The sequence below is a fragment of the Hyaena hyaena genome, unplaced genomic scaffold, assembly GCF_003009895.1.
Source record: "Hyaena hyaena isolate Hyena2069 unplaced genomic scaffold, ASM300989v1 scaffold_119, whole genome shotgun sequence".
Classification (NCBI taxonomy): Eukaryota; Metazoa; Chordata; class Mammalia; order Carnivora; family Hyaenidae; genus Hyaena; species Hyaena hyaena.
In genome coordinates this window covers 2,912,298-2,930,702 of record NW_024080750.1, presented here as the reverse complement: position 1 = coordinate 2,930,702, position 18,405 = coordinate 2,912,298, and the positions used below count along the sequence as shown (strand labels likewise).

Sequence of the window (18,405 nt, the reverse complement as noted above, 5' to 3'; positions counted from 1 at the left end):
GGCTTGGGGAGAAAGTCCTCCCCAGGCTGCAGCCCCAGCCCGGCACCCCGCTGCACACACACCACACTCGCTGGCACCACGAGGCTTTGGCACGTTTGCAATGATTCCAACCCAAAATGTGGAGCAGATATTTTTATGATTTTTTAAAATATTTTATTTATTTCTGAGAGAGACAGACAGCATGAGCAGGTGAGGGTCAGAGAGAAAGGGAGACACAGAATCGGAAACAGGCTTCAGGTTCTGAGCTGTCAGCACAGAGCCCGATGCGGGTCTCAAACCCACAAACCATGAGACTGTGACCTGAGCCAAAGTCAGACGCTTAACCGACTGAGCCACCCAGGCACCCCTGATTTTTATTGTTTTAATTTAATGTTTTTGAGAGAGAGAGATAGACAGAGCAGGAGTGGAGGAGGTACAGAGAGAAAGGGAGCCACAGAATCCCAAGCAGGTTCCAGGCTCCAAGCTGTCAGCACAGAGCCCGATGCAGGGCTTTAACCCAAGAACCACGAGATCATGACCTGAGCCGAAGTCGGACGCTTAACCAAGTGAAGCCACCCAGGCACCCCTATTTTTATGAATTTTAAATGAAAAGATGGGTGAAAGTGGAGTTCTTGTTTGGCAATATTTGAAAAGTTACTTGGGAGCATCCCTAAACTCTGGCTGGTCTTTGAGTTGCCTGGAGAAACTGAAATACAGGACAAATTTGTGCACTCCAACCCCTACCCCACGGACCCCAATAAATCAGAGACGCTAGTGGAGTCAGCAGGAAGACCTAGAATAGTTTGCTGTGTTTTAGGGGTTTGTTTGGGTTGGTTGGTTTTGGTTTTGTTTCTTTTTTCTTTTAAGTAGGCTCCACACCTCACACAGAGCCCAACACAGGGCTCGAACTCATGACACTGACATCAAGACCTGATCAGAGATCGAGAGTTGGACGCTCTACTGACTTAGCCAACCAGGTACACGAATCTTTCTGTCTTTACCCCACACACGCAGCATCGTCTGAAAAATTTTAAAGCAAACGTGCAATGATTTGATAAGTCAGAGAACACAAGGGAAAATTAGGCTGCCATGAAAATTACTGAAAGCAGATCCTTTAGGTTGAGAACTTACAAATTCTCACTCTGAGACTCCTCCATTTGAGGCAAACTTAGTGACTGCATCTAGAAGACAGTGAGCAATGATTTGCCAGACCTTCCAAATCAGTCTTAAGAACAATCTTCACATTAGCACGGTGCTTGCTTTATGGTTTGTAAGCCCCAGGATGGATTTTCATTTACTACTCAGAGGGTATTAGACAAATAACTAGCATCAGAAACTCCCTGGGCGCCTGGGTGGCTTAGTCGGTTAAGCGTCCGACTTTCGCTTAGGTCATGATCTCGTAGTTCGTGGGTTCGAGCCCCGCGTCGGGCTCTGTGCTGACTGCCAGCTCAGAGCCTGGAGCCTGTTTCAGAGTCTGTGACTCCCTCTCTCTCTGACCCTCCCCTGCTCACGCTCTCTCTCTCCTAGAAATAAATAAAACTTTAAAAAAAAAAACCTCCCATGGTGTTGGTCAAAAATGCAGATTTCCAGAGCCCCCCTCACTGATGCTAACTGAATCAGAGATTATGAGGATTGGGGAAGACATTACAGTATTTTTAACAAGCATCCCAAGGGGCTCTTATAGCGAGGTTCAAAAACAATTGAAGGGCATTCTAGCCCTCTTGGGCAAGGCAGATAGGACCGGTCACTTGCCCAAGGTCACCGCATCCCTCTTTCCAAGAGCCTGCAAAGCCACAGGGAAGAGCAAATTCTCGTGGACAGGCTGGAGGCAGGTCCCAGAGAACCTTCCTGGCACTCTGCAGCATCATCAGTAATGGAAGTGACATTCACCAAGGGAGGTAAGGAAGCGGATTCCCTCTAACCCAAGGGAGGTAAGCAAGTGGATTCCCTCTAACCCAGCAAGAGCCAGATTCTTCTAGAAGTTATGTTCCCCCAGAAAGCCTTTTAGTTGCACCATGGGAACTATTTCTGAAAGCAGGGTGCTCCACAGGGACTAACACTTCATCACTTCGGTTCTATGAGCCCAGACGCCGGCAGGAAGGGGGGACCCATGTGCACGTAGTAGGAAGCATGGCAGGGGGTCCCAAAGCTCAGAACTGGGTCAGGAAGTAGGAGAGATGGGCGCACAGTCATGTGACGCATGGCCAGACCGCCTGAGCGCCCAGGCTCGCGCCAGGCTGGGCACATGCCAGTGGTGGGAGAAGGTCTGGACCATGTGAACATGCTCCTTCTCTCCTCCCCTCTTCTCTTTCCCTCCTGCATCCTTCCAGCAGCCAGCTCACTGTTTACTCATCTCCTCAAGAGAAATATGTGGCAGAAAACTGGGGGTGCCTGGGGGGCTCAGTCGGCTAAGCATCTGACTTCGGCTCAGGTCATGATCTCACGGTCCATGAGTTCGAGCCTCGCATCAGGCTCTGTGCTGACTTCTCAGAGCCTGGAGCCTGCTTCAGACTCTGTGTCTCCCTTTCTCTCTGCCCCTCCCCCCCTCAAATAAATATTTTTTAAGAATTTTAATAATAATTTTAAAAATGGACTATAAAACTCTGGGCCACCTCCGCCAAGTCAACACAGCCCTCTGACCAAGTAGGCCTCTCCCCACTCACAATCCATAAGGCCCTGAACTATTACTCAAATCCATGGCCAATGGGCTGCGCAAGAAAAAATGAGAATTTCCTACCAGCCAGTCTAAACTGGGGAGAGGGGACTTCTTAGTGGCACAAATAAAGTTGAGTTATAAAAGATTTTCAAAGATTTTTGTTTTCCTTGCAAATCTAAATTTATAGATTCATATTTAACCTGCTACACTTTCAAGGAAGCGATGCTTATTCCTCACAAGAGGAAGGCTGGCCCCGGGGCTGCTCAGTGGGCGTTTCCCATGAGCTGCATCTGACCAGAGACCCGAGCTCCAAACTGACAGGTAAGCAGGGATGGGTACCGGGACATCTAACACAGACGCAGTGGTTTGTAGGCCTGATGCCCTGACTTCTCAGAACCAAAGACGCTCTTTAGAAATAAGACATGATGGACAGGATTTAGGAAAGCAAGGCACTTGCTTCTCTCCAGGCTACCACTAACCTCTGGGGCACTTTCAGGCAAATTCAGCAAAGGGTTTTCTCATTAAAGATATTTTCATTTGTCAGAAGATTGTAGTAATATGCTTATTTTGTTAGAATGACAGCTTACTGCCTTCTGCTAGAAAACTATAATCACATAAAAGCAATTCGATGATGTCTAGATGCAGCACACTCCTGAGACAGTGCAGTGTACAATCCCCACAACTGTACATGGCACCCCTGTATCATTCCTCGTTTTAAGCAAGGTTTGACTCTGAAAGTACACTGTGGTGAAAGTAGTAATGAGGTCACTCAGATCATTTCAAAACACATATCATTAGTGTTGATGGAGCCTGACCCCATGTTCTGCTTTCCAGATTGGAGGATGTCCACCCTTAAAGTGAAGAAGCATTTATAAAGAGGTTTGGAACTTTGTAGGGATGATGAAAGAGCAAATTCTAAGTTTACAGAATGTGGGGCATACCATAGGTACCCAAAATGTATGTGACTGTTTAATCAATTTAAAAAAAATGGAGAGGTACTGGGTGGCTCAGTCGGTTGAGCGTCCGACTTCGGCTCAGGTCATGATCTCACGGTTCGTGGGTTCGAGCCCTGCGTTGGGCTCTGTGCTGACAGCTCAGAGCCTGGAGCCTGCTTCAGATTCTGTGTCTCCCTCTCTCTATCTGCCCCTCCCCCACTCACCCTCTGTCTCTCTCTCTCTCAAAAATGAATGTTTTTTAAAAAAAACCCTTTTATTTTAAATGGAGGTACCCAAACCCTGAGAGAAGGCTCCTGCCTGATTTCCCTTCTAACAGACCTGGCCTCTAACTCTCAGAAAGTCACAAATGACTTTGCAATTCTTGCCAACTTCAACTCCTGACATTGCGCCAATCTCTGGCAGTAAAGGAGGGCCTGATATTTTTGTCTTTACTCTTTAACAACCAAGTCAGTCAAAGAAAAGAAAATCTTGCAAAATAGGACTTTTTAAAATGGCTTTTGGGCTCCACGGTTCCCTGTACAGATGCTTGTAAAATATTGTCTTCTCTTGCTGTGAGAGGGGACAGGGGCAGAGTCCTATCTCCCAGGAGACCAGCCCCAGGCACTTCTGGTGCTGCGGCTAAATCCTGAAGCCCCCATCCTGAGACTCTCCTCAGGCGGAGAGGTGCATGTGGCTTCCTTCCAAACCCAGAAACAGCTTCCTTGAATTACTGAAATGTGGGGCGTTCCTCTCCCTGGAGAGAAGTTACCAGACTCCTTCGGCAGCATTTTTTCCTTCCAATCAGGCTAGCCAAGAAATGGAAGGGCAGAAGCTAGTACGCTTGCGGAGCCCGCGGTTCACAATGTCACCCTAATGAAGAGAAGCGGGTGTCTTTGACGGTGAGGCAGCCTCCTCTTACCTGCCGAGAAGTGACCCCGGCACTCAGGGAGGAAACACGAGAAAAAGAAACAAAACAAACTTGAACAGCAACTGGAATCAATTTTACTCCTTTTCATTCAACTGTCATTCATGTCCGATACCAATGAAATTTCAGCATTCTTTTTTCCTAGCTTTTTACTGAATTTGTTTGTATCCCTGTTATTAGTTCTTGGATGAAATGCTTCTTATGCTCGTAGCTGCTGCCTTTTTTGTTTTTTGTTTTTTGTTTTTACCTGAGGTGGGGGCCCGACACTTCTTCCACTGCGATGTTAACGCTCACATTCAAAGTAAAAGCTGAGCTATTTTAGAAGAAACACTCGTGACTGCTGATTTCTAAATAGCTAAGGAGCTTGGAAGGAAAAGAGCTTACAAAGGGAGTGGGGTCCATTTGTGTAAACACAGAAAAGGATCAAAGCCCCCCAGCCCCATCCAGAATGCTGATCAAAGCCCCCCAGCCCCCTCCTGAACGCTGAATTATGCAGACTGGCCGCCGTTCTTGGCCAAACAGGATAATTGCCCAGTCAAAAGAGCGGGCTGCAGACTGTAACATGACAAAACAACACAACACAACACAACACAACACAACAGCAGTGAAGCGTTTTTTTCTATCTACCTCTAAACGGCCAGCACAGAGCCGTTCTTTGTGAGTCCCGCAACCTTCCCCAGGAAGAGCCAGACCGATGCCCTCTCCAGTTTCCTGGAAAGTCAGAGGGTCAAAATTTATGTTCTCCAGGAAACCTCAGGGGAAATAAAGACTTCCTTAGCTCAGTACAATGTGTTTCTCGCCGTAAATACCACCAATTGATCCTCAAAATTGTTGAGACAGACTTCTGCCCTTGGATGAATTTTAAACGTACTGAATGGCCTGCTAGAAATTGCTGTGGTCATTGCTGTGGTCGTTGATCCTTCTGAGCACCATTCTACCCCACTTCTCTCTCTCTCTCTCTCTCTCTCTCTCTCTCTCTCACACACACACACACACACACACACACACACACACACACCCTTTACTCAATTGAGCAGTGTTCTCTGGAGCCAAATACCAAGGGTCCTCAGATAAAGGCATTGCAGTCCCTGGAGAAGATCACTTCAATTACAAAGAAAAGCACAATGTAGCTACATCTTTATTTCAAAGCAAATGCTCACAAAACGAGGAATGTCACCAAGGGTTTTCTTCTTTCACGAGACAGCCACTTTCTGTGGGCGACTTACCTTCATTTGCACACAAGGGTCTCTCACATCTTTGCTCTAGATAACCTCTTACCGTAGTCTTTCCTCTGCACAAACCGGCAGCATGCCGGCGGAGGGGGGGGGGGTGCTTTGCCCCATCACAGATCAGGAGTCCCGCATTCACCCACATGAAAGCTTCGGGCCAACAGCCTTCAGCTCACTGTATTGTGAGTAGGGAGGGTAACGGGAGCATTTGTGCTTCTGGGTCACTGCAAGGGACTTCCCTGAACCTGGACGCACTGAGGCTAAAGATCACCTGGGGACTTGGTTCCACAGCAGCTACCTGCCCAGCACACGAGAGTCTGATGCAGGTGGCCTCGGGTTTCCTGGAAGACAGAGCTTCATAAACTCTACGGTGCCTAAAAACCACGGGGCAGGGCAAAAAGACCTTTTTAAAGATGCACATTCCAACTCAGTAGGTCTGGGGTAAATCTAAACCCCACCAGGAGTTCCTAACAAGCCCTCAAGTGGCCACAGATGCCACTGGGCCACGGACTACACTTTGGGTAACATGGCTTTAAGAAACAGCTATGGAAGGTCTCACCATTCAGCATGTGGTACCCGGGCCGGGACCATCAGCGTCATCAGAGAGCTTCTTACAAAGGCAGTTTCAGGCCCCACCCCAGACCTTCTGCGTTGGAATCTACATTTTTATCAAGGTTCCCAGATGATTCTTACGTGCATTAGTTTGAGAAGCTGACATAAAAGAACTTCAAAATCAAATTCACAAAGGAGTTGTCTGTTGAAAGGCTGGGGTGGGGAGGGGCAAAAAAAAAAAGCAAAACATTTTTTTTATTCTAAGGCACATGAAACCCACAGTAAGGTAGGCCTGCAATAGAGAGGGCAGTGAAATCTAATTGTTTTAATGTTTATTTATTATTTTTGAGAGAGAGATTGAGACAGCACAAGCAGGGGAGGGGCAGAGAGGGAGGGAGGCACAGAATCCAAAGCAGGTTCCAGGCTCCGAGCTGTCAGTACAGAGCCTGATGCGGGGCTCGAACTCATCAACAAGATCAACAAGATCATGACCTGAGGTGAAGTCAGACACCTAACCCACTGAGCCACTCAGGTGCCCCAAAAAACCCGTTTTTGAAAGCAACTCTTTTTTTTTAAATTTTCTTAATGTTTATTTATTTTTGGTTTATTTATTTAATGGTTATTTATTTTTGAGAGAGACAGAGTGCAAGCAGGAGAGGGTCAGAGAGAGAGAGGGAGACACAGAATCTGAAACAGGCTCCAGGCTCTGAGCTGTCAGCGCAGAGCCCGATAAGGGATTCAAACTCATGAAACACAAGATCGTGACCTAAGCTGAAGTCAGACGCTTCACTGACTGAGCCACCCAGGCGTCCCAGAAAGCAACTTCTTAAATCCCACGCTCCCCGCCCCCCACCCCACCAAAGGAAACCACTTAGCCCAAGAGTCCCACTTAAGCTGTACCTCTCTGAACGTGAACTGCTATCAGATGCTGTCACCTTTCTCTGCTCAGCACTTCACTATGGTCATTAGGTCAGCCATCTTGGGGACCCTGCTATAATCAGTGGATCACCACTGTTCTGGGGACACGTGGTTTAAACGGTGAAGGTGGACTGATTAAAGCCGAGTGCCCTCCATCAGAAGGGGAGGTGGAGCCGCATGTTCATGCCTCTGTGGCTCCTTGTGGGATTCTGCGTCTGATGTTTAGGGAGGTCTGAAAAGGCCAGGTATTATTACTTCTACAAATCCAGCACCTACCAAAGTGTGTGACACATTAGAAAGATAATTTCAGGGCACCTGGGTGGCTCTATCGATTAAGCATCCGACTTTAGCTCTGGTTATGATCTTGCAGTTTGTGAGTTCGAGCCCCATGTCGGGCTCTGTGCTGACAGCATGGAGCCTGCTTCAGATTCTAGATCTCCTTTTCTCTCTGCCCCTCACCTGCTTGCACTCCCTATCTCTCTTTCTCTCTCTCTCAAAAGTAAATAAACATTTTAATTTTAATTAAAAAAAGGATAATTTCAACATTAGTTGAAGAGATTTATTTCAAGATGTAAAGCAGGAACTTGCTAAAAAGGAGAGGTCAAAAGAAGAGATGAAGCTATTTCCATTTCCAGAAACCAAAAGGAAAGGGGCAAACAGACTTAATTCAAAACAAAAAGAAAGAAAGAAAGAATTAAAGCACGATTTTAATTAGATTATCATGTCCCAGTGGAATCTGGGGTCACGGGGAGCACCCTAAAAGGGGTTGGAATCAGTGAGACCCTATGCACTAGCTCTTTATTTCCTCCAGTTTTGTTTTCTTGGGATTCTGTTAGGGAGAAAATGCTTGCTACAGACAATTGCTTGCGTTTGTCGATCAACAGATCAAGGAACAGTCAGAGGAGACAGGGAACAGTTAGGAAGGACTGGAGCTGGCATTGATGAATGTGGGCAGGGCTAATACAAATCCTGTGTTCAATTAGCATTTTTGTGGATCAAGCAATTTCTGAAACCTATTTTCAAGTCACAGAATATGCAGGGAAGCATCTGACTCCATTTCTGGAAGTACTTCTGATGCCTTCAATCCGTCCCACTCACGCTCAATTTTTGACCCTTCACCATGCCAACCTTAACATCCGCCTTCTGGCCTACTTGCTTCTTGGCAGTGTTAGGGCTTAAAGTGTTAGTAATAACAGTCAGCCCTTAGTTGAGGCTCCTTACAGAGTAGCAGGCACTGCACATGGCTTATTAAATTCCCACAACAACGTGTTGTTTACAAATGAAATAACGAAAGCTCAGAGAGGTAAGGAAACTTGCCCAAGGTCACACAGCTAGTAACAAAGGTTGTAGAATCCCAACCAATGTCTGTCCAAAATCCATGCTCCCCAGACTAAATCATTCTGTCCCTTCTGCTCCCTCACTTCAGTCTTGCCTTTCCAGCCACGATGGCTGGGAAGCTCTAACTCGCTAGACGCACTCTGGAGTAAGAACCTAAGGCTTTCATTCTGATCTCATTAATCGGACATCTGATCTCGCCACTGGCCTTCCTGCCTCTTGCAGGGACGCTCCCACACTTGATGGCCACAGCTTCAGTGCCTTTAAAAAAAATTTTTTTTTAATGTTTATTTATTTTTGAGAGAGAGAAAGAGTACGAAGAGCGGGGGAGGGACAGAGAGAGAGACAGAATCCAAAGCAGGCTCCAGGCTCTGAGTTGCCAGCTCAGAGCCCAATGCAGGGCTCGAACCCATGAACCGCGAGATCGTGACCTGAACTGAAGTCAAGATGCTTAACCAACTGAGCCACCCAGGTGCCCCTGTGTGCTTTTTTATATTAATTTTTTCTGGGAGGTTTTGAACGGTTTCTGCATTCCAAAATATCTATACTGGGGCTCAGGAATCACAGTCAAGCCCTTTGCTGACATTCTTTTATGTTCAGAAACATCAGAGCATGCCCCAAAGGGTGGCCACAAGCACGTCTATAAAAGACACTTCCACATGGGTCTATTTTGTTGAAGCACCACATTTTCTCTGGTCCATCATAGGTGTCTATTACTAATTCAAATACCCTTGAGCCATTTTGTCAAAACAATGACTAATAGTATATTTATTCAAGTATAAACCAGTCTGTTGCAAGGTATAGACGCAAACCCTGAATAGAGAGAGCCACGGGGAAGGTTGTGTTAGAGCAGATGTATTTCCAAAGGATGCCACACTTGTTCAGATGAAGTCCCCAGTGCAATACTGTTTTCTTACACGGCACGGTCACAAAGGAGGAAAGCTTCTGACTGGAAGCCAGCCGAAGAACAACTTGCCAAGCAAAACACTGAGGATCCAATGCCAACATCGCCAGCTAATTCTTCTCGAGGAAGGAGGAGAGCCTCCCTGTGATGAATGAATATTTTGACTTGGTGATTAATCACAATTATCCCGGAAGGCCTACTCATGTGTTTTCTCTCACAGGGTCGTCGAACACCCTCCTCGCTGCCACCGTCTACAAAAGGGGCCCTTTTAATTGCTTTAATTGAGAAAAGACCGGGAAATGGAGCCAAATCTCCGGATGAGACATCTCTAATAATAGTTCCTCCGCAAAAGAAACCTGTAATCTTCCAGTCGTCTTTTAGTGTTGTGTGAAAGGGGCGGAGCTTTCCCCCCAAGTCTTCGCGCTGAATGGTCTGTAGACTCCTCGCCAGGCACTCACTCCCTGAGCACTCTCACGAGATTTCCGCACATTTTCTCAACCTAACTGCCCAATGGTAAGTCCCTTCTGAAAGAAGAGTTTACTAAGTCCATCGATTCTCTTTTGGCAGGCTGACAACTCTTGGATTTGAATGGATTAAACACCGGGAAGGTTTCCTATGCCAATTCAGAGGACATTCCCCCCAGATTCGGAAAGCTTTTCTTAAAAACTCCCGGGAAAAGAAACGATGCGGGGAGGGGGGAGGAAAGAAGGGTTGGTGAGAAAGAGAAAGTACACCACGTAGAATACATGTTTCCCAAACCAAAAGGACAAAACAATTCGGCTAACGTATATTAACCTTTATTCTGTGACAGAGACATAAATCATTTTGTGAGTTCATATGACCTGTACAAAAGACAAAATCAGATATTGCACTAAGTTCAGATATGGGATATTTGGATTTAATGTTAGCTAAACAGATAAATATATACAATTCAAGGAATTAAGGCAAAACCAGATGATACTTTCAAACACAACAGAAGGCTTGAAAAATAGGTATAATTAAAAACAAGGGTAGCCCATCTCCAGTTAATAAAGTGGTCATGTCTCAGGGGGAAAAAAAATCCCTTAGGTTTTTAATAAAGTGGTTATTATCAATCATGTTAATTCAAGCTGAGCAAGAAAGTCTAAGATTTCCCGCGGAGGAGGGCGGTTGGGTGGAGGTTTTTGGGGGCTGAGCACTTAGAACTCGGGAAAGCAACTTTTTTTTTCCTTGTCCGATTTATGATCTATTCTTCCTATTAGAAAATATAATTTGGAAAATAGGACTCTTTCACATATATAATTAAAATACAACTATGAAGCATTCATTTTTGTTAAGGGAAGTCATGTTGGTGATCTCACAGGGTAAATGTGCGGGCAAGCCATTCATTACCCTATTTGTAGAGAAGAAACAGAGCCAGTCACTGAAAAAACAATTCCCAGTTACCTTAAGAGAACAAAACAGACGGATTCCAAAGGAATAAAAACAAGTGTGTAATCAATATATCAGCACGGCATACAATTCTTTGGCACTATCACACTAACCGTCGATTGAAGTCGGAACTCGAGAGTTTTCTAATTCTTAAGCCCCGGTCGCCAGTCTTTTAAAAACAAATAAAGAAAATTCCACGTCTGCTACGAACTCAGTGATTCCGGGAAATTAAACTCAGAATAAACCTTGCAGACGGCTTTTAAACTGTTACACTTGAGCACAGATAGGTATTGTCTGCTGTGAGCGCCCATCCAAGTATTACTGACACACACACACACGAAAATAATCTGTGAGACTGCGTATGGGTTCGGATGGGCCTAGAATCCGTAAAGAGAATCCATATTCACCCAGGAGAAACTGATAAAAGACATCAATCCATTGATGAGAAAACGATCTTCCAATAACTCAGGGGTGGGCCACCCCTCCCCTGGGTCAATATCGCACAGAGATCAATCCTATAGGGGAAACACCAGAAAGCCAGAAAACGTGGAATACTGCCAGCCTCCAACCAAGTTACCTTTCTCCAGTTTTAGGTAAACTTTATCCTCCTTATCCAGGTAGAGGAGCACGCCGTTAGTGGCAGCTTCACGGGTAACATCTTTGTCCCCCGCAAAGGCAGAGATTACTGGCTTTCCATTTAACATCAGGTTAACCTACGAGAAGGAGAAAGGAAAAAATTCACTGAAAACATCTGCTGGGGCTAATGAATAATGCCGAAGGGGACAGACCTGGTAAAGTATCTGATGCTTGGTAAATTCATCCTGGCTGTGGTGGCTACATACCACTGAGCTGATTTTTTTTTATTCTTAAAATAACTTTTCTTTTAATTTCTCCCATAGAAATTTCCTGAGAGGCCTACGAAGGTATACCACCCGTGGAGAGAAACCTAGCCTTGGGTCAACCGGCCCCCCTTCAACACATGACTTCAGCTTGTGGTCTTATTATTTACTTGTCGTATTCAATATCAACCTTCTGGCAGTGAAGCGAGCCTGAGGCTTCCCAGTATATTAGTAAAAAGAAGACCGGTGTCCTTTGCTCTGAGGAACCCAGATACAGCAAGATTCTGCCAGGGCTCTCTCAGGTTACTAGTCAGCTGCAACAAGGACAGTGCTGAAGATCATTTGAAATTATGGAATGTGGGGGGGGGAGGGGTTACAGTTTCTTTTTCTGTTTTCCCTGATAATGTGTATTAAAAATTAGCGATCGGGGAGCCCGGCTGGCTCAGCTGGCTAAGCGTCTGACTCTTGATTTTAGCTCAGGTCATGATCTCATGGATCATGAGCTCGAGCCACCTGCTTGGGGTCACCCAGGTGGCTCAGTCGAGTTAAGCATCTGAGTCCTGATTTCACTTCAGGTCATGATCTCACAGCTTGTGAGTTCAAGTCCTGCGTTGGGCTCTGCACTGACAGCAGAGAGACTGCTTGGGATTCTCTCCCTCCTTCTCTCTGCCCCCCTTCTGCTCGCCCTTACTCTCTGTCTCTCAAAGTAAATAAATAAACATTAAGAAAAATAGTGATCACCACTACCACTGAAGATTTTAATGATGGCTAATTAGAGAATCAATAATTCATAAACTAATAATTATTAACAAATAGTAAACTCAAAACATATTCACTTTTCTTCCCACTACAATTTTGACTATACTGTGTTAAATAGTACATACATTTCTAAATATTGAGGCTTGGGGAAAGCTTTTCCATGCTAGTAAATCTGTTTACTAAATATTCATTCCTTTTGTGTTAAAAAAAAAAATCTGAGGATGATAAATGCATCCATTCTCTAGGATATGTAAAGGATATGTAAAAGTAGTAGAAGAATTTGTAATCTATCATTCATGTGGAGACAGTACACAACACAAACCTTGAGTATAAGATGAAAAGAGTAGAATTCTTGGTGCTATTGGATGTTAGCATATTTGGATATTATAGGAACTAGCTTTTGCATGCAAGGTCGAACCTATATCCTGAGAAAGCACAACACAAAATATATCGCTAACTGTGGAAATGAACTTTGTAAGAACTCCCTAGCATCAGAGTAACTGAGGATAAACTACTTAAAACACAGGCAGAGAACACCCTTTGTAAAAAGTATATTGAGTAGTTTGCTGCTTCATAGATTTGTTCTCAACGGTTAACTGTATCTCATTCAGTTTAACAATGAAAGCAAATTTGCTTCATGTAATATATACTTGTAAAGCTCTGCTAGTCTTACAACTTTCTTCAGATTCATTTTTGCATGTGCATTTACTGAAGTTCAGATCATTTTGGCACATGCGTTAACTGAAGTCAGGATCTTATAAAGTGATTTGTGTCACTGAGTTTTTACGAAGCCACTTTTTTTTTTTAAACGATTGGTTGTTATGAAGGTAATAAATTCAGTTGTTTATTTTTCTTTAGGTTTCTGTCATAGCCTTAATGGACTCTATAAAGAAGAAAACCGGAAATTAATTGTTTTACAAATAATCTATAAAGATGGTTGCTTATTTTTACAATGAAAACACACCTCTGGATACACGCGGAAATACACAGCCACTGCCAATAAACACTGGTGTCTGGGGGCAGGGAGGGAACATGTCAAAACACATACCTGGATTGTTTGGCTCTGGTAGACTTTAATTACATGAAAGCTGAAACTGTAAATTCCTTTTCTTGGTGCTACAAAGACAGACTCCAGGGTGAAAAAATTACCCACATTTACTAGGATCTACAAATAAAAAATAATGAAGAACAGTAAATTATTACAATATTCTCTTCTGTAACTAAAATAAGTTTCCTTCCTTCCTTCCTCCCTCCCTGTTTCTCCCTCTTCCTCTCTCTCTTCTTCTTTATCTCTTTCACAAGTAGCTTAAGAAACCATAGAGAATAAAACACTGGGTTCTACTCCTTTCCTCTTTAGTGACTTGGAAAATAGATTTGTATAATGGAAGGCTTTTCTGTCTTTTCAGAGGTATAGGGGGAAAAAAGAGTAACTGCTTTGCATTCATGCCTCAATTTCCAGCGAGGCCTGAAGACTCTGGAAACATCTAGGTAACATGGGAGGGCTTATAAATATTAGCTTTACCTTGAGAGTCAGAGAAAAGGCATCTGCCCTGTATTTATATTCCCATCCTCTACAAGCCTTTGCAATGTCCAGAGATGACGTTTCCGGACAGCCAATCGGCATCCATGGGCTCTCTGCAGTCATTCCTGGACACCTCACACAGAGACCTGGGCCCTCCCTCCACCACGTGACATAATCCATGACACCGAATAGTGCACAGAGTGATCTGAACGCCTGGCCCTCCCCTGAGCCTCCACCAAACCTCTCCTAAGATCCATGGCCATTTTTTCATTCCTGTGCCATCTAGGCCTTAATTAGAATATTTTGGCAATGACTCAGCCTTTGCAGGCTGCCAAAAAGTGGAGCATGAATAAAGACAGGCTGTAAAATAGGTGGCCTTCTCTTCCTGCCAGTGTTACCCATTATCCTCTTATCAATCACCTGCTCTCTGTTTAAACTTCAAGGGTTGAAAATGAAAAGTAAAACAAGGCACTGTTTCCTAAGAAAGCAACAATGCACTTTGTATTCCAAGACACGCAGCCTGTTTCTCTTGGTTATGGAATGAACTCTGAATCTCAAGAAGTGACCTCTCGAACCAAATTTTGCAAACGTCACATAAGGAATTCCCTTCCTAGGGGAAAGAGAGTGAGAACGTTTGGGGCTGGGAACTTGTAAAATAACTGGAGTTTAATCTAATTCTCTCCAGGAAATAAATCTATAACTGACATCCCCCAAAATCAGATGTCCCTATAAGGGTACACTTCTACCGCATCAATGGCAACCTGCAACACTATATTCCTGCCGATATTAAACCTTTTGCCTAACTCCTTAAAATATACTATCACTTCTAAGCAATGCGCCAGAATACAGTAGCAGGTCAAGCAGGCGTGCCAGGCTCAACCCTTGGCTTAAAATACATGCATGTGTATAATTTTATTCTGAGATTTCACTTTCTTCCAAGTAACCATCAGATTTCCTCCTCTGACCTGATCATCAATGAGCTTTCAATAAGCAATCGCCAGCTGTACGATGCTCCCCAACAGAGATGTGACAAGGACTTTTTTTTCAAGCACATTTAAAATAATTTGAGGTACTTAGTGGGGACTTCCTGAATCAGAGACAAGTAGCATAATTCATTAGCAATAATGGAAATGGCTGATTAGTGTTGACTACACATAAGGCTGGATGTTGACTCTACGCTGTAATTAGAGCATCCAGGCACATAGAGATTCATAACTAAATATGTCTTGTGGTCTCTAAGATGCATGGCTCTCCAAACAGAAGAACAAACCATTCCCCTCTTTCTAATTGACAGAAAGGTCACGGAAAAGAATGTACCGTTCAATGCACTGTACGATGCATTGTCCACAATCGTCCAGCATTTAATTAAATGCATTGAAATAGAACCCAGGGCTGTGCTAGACTTTATTTCCATCGAGATGGAAAATACTGCACCAAAACCCCAAAGGGGCTGCTTAATTCTTTAAAAATTATGGCTATCTGAGCATAAGCCCTAGAGAAGCATTCTCTGTCTGGCCAGCTCGAGAGTGCATTACTTAGGAACAATTAAGTAAGGAATGGAAATGTCACCTCATCCCTTCCCAGACACACGCTGCAGTACCACTTAACCTGTGTTCCTACACATGTGACTTTGCATACAACTGTGAACTAAACAAGTGCCTCTGGTACTAAAAACGCTCCGGGTGCTGTTAAGGTTGAAATTACAACCCCAGAGTCAGTTTTCAGTTTTAGGACGCCTTGCGAAACCGAAGCTGATGCCCTGGGGTTTCTCATCAGCCAAACCCCAGAGCTCCCAGTCCCTAAACAGAAGCCACAGATTTCATCAGTCCCCCCACCCCCCACCCCTGCCCTCAACCCCAAAGTCTCTTTCCCTGGGAATTTGCAATTCTCCAAAAAAGACAGGAGCAGGGGCAGGGAGCAGAGGGTTCCCAGCGCTTCCCAATGGGAGTTCCCACAACCACCCTTCTTTTCCCTCCACAACTTTTCTCCAAGTACCACGGGAAGGCTTTCGGCTGCAGCGGCGCCTGCCCGTATGTGGGGATCCTGACGGCAGGAAGGTGGACGAGATCTGACCCACACCAGCGCTGCCCACCCTCTCCAGCCACGTGCGAGATCCCTGCAGAGAATGTGGACCCGCAAAGCCCTTTTGGGGGAGAAGCTTCTTCAGCTGCGGGGAAACCAATCATTTATCTGGAGACCGTGAGGCTACCACGGAGGCACCTGCAGAGGCATCTGGCCGGGGGGGTGGGAGGGAGGCACGGTCTGGCCAAGAGACTGCGGGGTCCAGGGACCAGACTCCCGGCAGCTCCTATGGACCTGTTGCTGTGAAACCCGTCCTGAGCTCGCTCGCTCTCTCTCGTCGCTGGGCTCTGCGCTGCCAGCCTCTGTCCCGCTGTCCCAGCCGCCTGCTCCTGAGGCCGGGAGGGAACGCGGGCGGGGGCGGTGGTGGGAGAGACAGAAGTTTCAGACCCAGGCATATTTGGGAAGGCGAGTGCCGAAATGATCTCCCACATCCCAGTCACATCAACTTGAGCCTGAGCAGGTAGCCCCGGTCTGGGCTGCTGGGAGACCGCCGCCGCCCACCCCCCCCCCGCCGACATGCATACGCACACCCCGGTACCCTGTGTCCCTCGGGGCCTGACCTGATCGAAGTAAATGATGCGAGTCTTGTTGCTCATCTCGGACGGCTCATGGTTGGTGCTCCGCACCGCCGAGAAGGCGACCTTGGAGTTGGCCGCCCGGACCGAGATGCCCAGAGGGGAGGAAGAGGAGCCCTTGGAGTCCGTGGCCGGGTTCGAGTCGCACACGACCAGACACTTGCCCTCCAGCACGATAGGCTCCGTGTCGTTCTGTGCCAGGACGGGCAGCCCGGGCAGGGTGAGGGCCAGCAGCACGGCCGGCACCACGGACAGCGCCCGGCTCGCGGAGCCCATGGTGAGCGGCGAGCGCGAGCCGCAGGCAGCCGGCGCTCCTGCTTCCCCGGGACCCCGGCGCCCGCTCGGGAGGGCGCCCGCCGCTGGAATCGGAGCTGCGGGCGCGGCGGCGGCGGCGCGCACACTTCCCCCGATTCTGTGGTTTGAAGTCAAAGTCTCCGCTCGCGCTCTCTCGCTGGCTCTGTTACCTTTGTCCTTTAAGGAGCTCATGCAGAACCCCCTACCCCACCCTCCTCCGCGCGAGAATCAGCCCTGCCCGGGGCCCCTGCACCCGCCCCGGCTCCTGGGCATCTAAAAGTCACCAAACCCCCACATTCAACACCTCAAAGAGGAAAACGGTAACCAATTCTCTCCCCAAACCCAAGCACCCCCAGGTGGACGACGGAGAAGTAAAAACAAAGGAGGCTCCAAAACCAAACAAGCCTGGGGTCGGCGGGTGCCGAGCGATGCGGAGGTCGGTCCTGGACGCGGCGCGCGCGCGCTTGCGGCAGGGACGGATTACAGAGGCCGAAGGTGTTTCCCGGACGGAGAAGAACGCGAGGCTGAGATCATGGCCGGGACTCTAGCGATTCCCACTTTCGCCTGCACACAAATTCCCCGCACCTCGGCGCCTCTCGGCCATCGGCAGGTAGGCGGCAGCCAACGGGGTCCCGGGCGCGGAAAGCACGGATTCGCGGGCTCAGTTCCCGGGCGCAGGGCGCAGGGCGGCGGGGTCCTCTCCCAGCCGCTGCGCGCCCGGAGCCCCTGCGCACAACTTTGTCTGTCCTCGCGCAGCCTGGAGGGCGCCGGGCGGGCGCACGCGCGCTATTTATAGGAGCACGGCGTCCGGCCGGGTCGGCCTCCAGCTCACCCCGTGGGCTCCCGGGAAAGGGGGAGAAGGAGTCGGGCGACCCCAGCGAGCGGCTCCCGCCCGGCGCCCGCCGCTGCAGTCTGCCAAGGTCCGAGGCCCCCCAGCCGGGGGAGCGCGCGGCGCGGAGAGTGTGTGCCCGGAGAGAGGCGCGCACAGCCCCCGCGCCCGCCCGGCTCCGCGCCTGCTCGCCCCTCCTCGGTCTGGGCGGGCGGAGGGGGCTGCGGCTCTCCTCGCCCCTCCCCGGTGCGGGACTCCGCCGCCGAGCGCTCTCCGAGCCCAGCGCGGGGCTGCCGGCCCCGGGCTGTGCAGCCGGGCGGGCGGCGGCGCGCTGCCGGGGCCCCGCCGGCGTCCCGACCGCGGCTGGCCCGGCCCCGGCCCCAACGAGCCCGGGCGCCGCGAGAGCCCTTGGGGAGCCTCGGGGCGGACCTCAGCCGGAGGGGGGCGCCGGGAGGAGGTGCCCGGTGCCCGGTGCCTTCCGCTCCAAGAAGAGAAGCCTCAGAAGCCGCAGGGGCGCGCGCCTTCCCACCCCACGGCGAACCCACCCCCCAGGCCTGGCCAGAGAAAAGTGTGAAGGAGTGAACAGGGCGCGAAGTCCTCCGACACCGTATCCCCACAAACAGGCCAACTCCGCTGCGGAGAACACAACTGCCTTTCTCCCC

General features: G+C 47.9%; 1 protein-coding gene across 1 annotated transcript; it reads right to left on the bottom strand.

Moving 5' to 3' along the window:
- Positions 1 to 10,264: 10,264 nt before the first annotated feature.
- On the bottom strand, positions 10,265 to 16,896 carry CBLN4 (cerebellin 4 precursor). Its single transcript, XM_039236892.1, has 3 exons — positions 16,606 to 16,896; positions 13,490 to 13,606; positions 10,265 to 11,556 (listed from the first exon to the last, which is right to left on the bottom strand). Exons 1-3 carry the CDS (start codon positions 16,894 to 16,896, stop codon positions 11,359 to 11,361), a joined length of 606 nt encoding a protein of 201 aa, XP_039092823.1. The 3' UTR covers positions 10,265 to 11,358.
- Between the last annotated feature and the right edge of the window lie 1,509 nt (positions 16,897 to 18,405).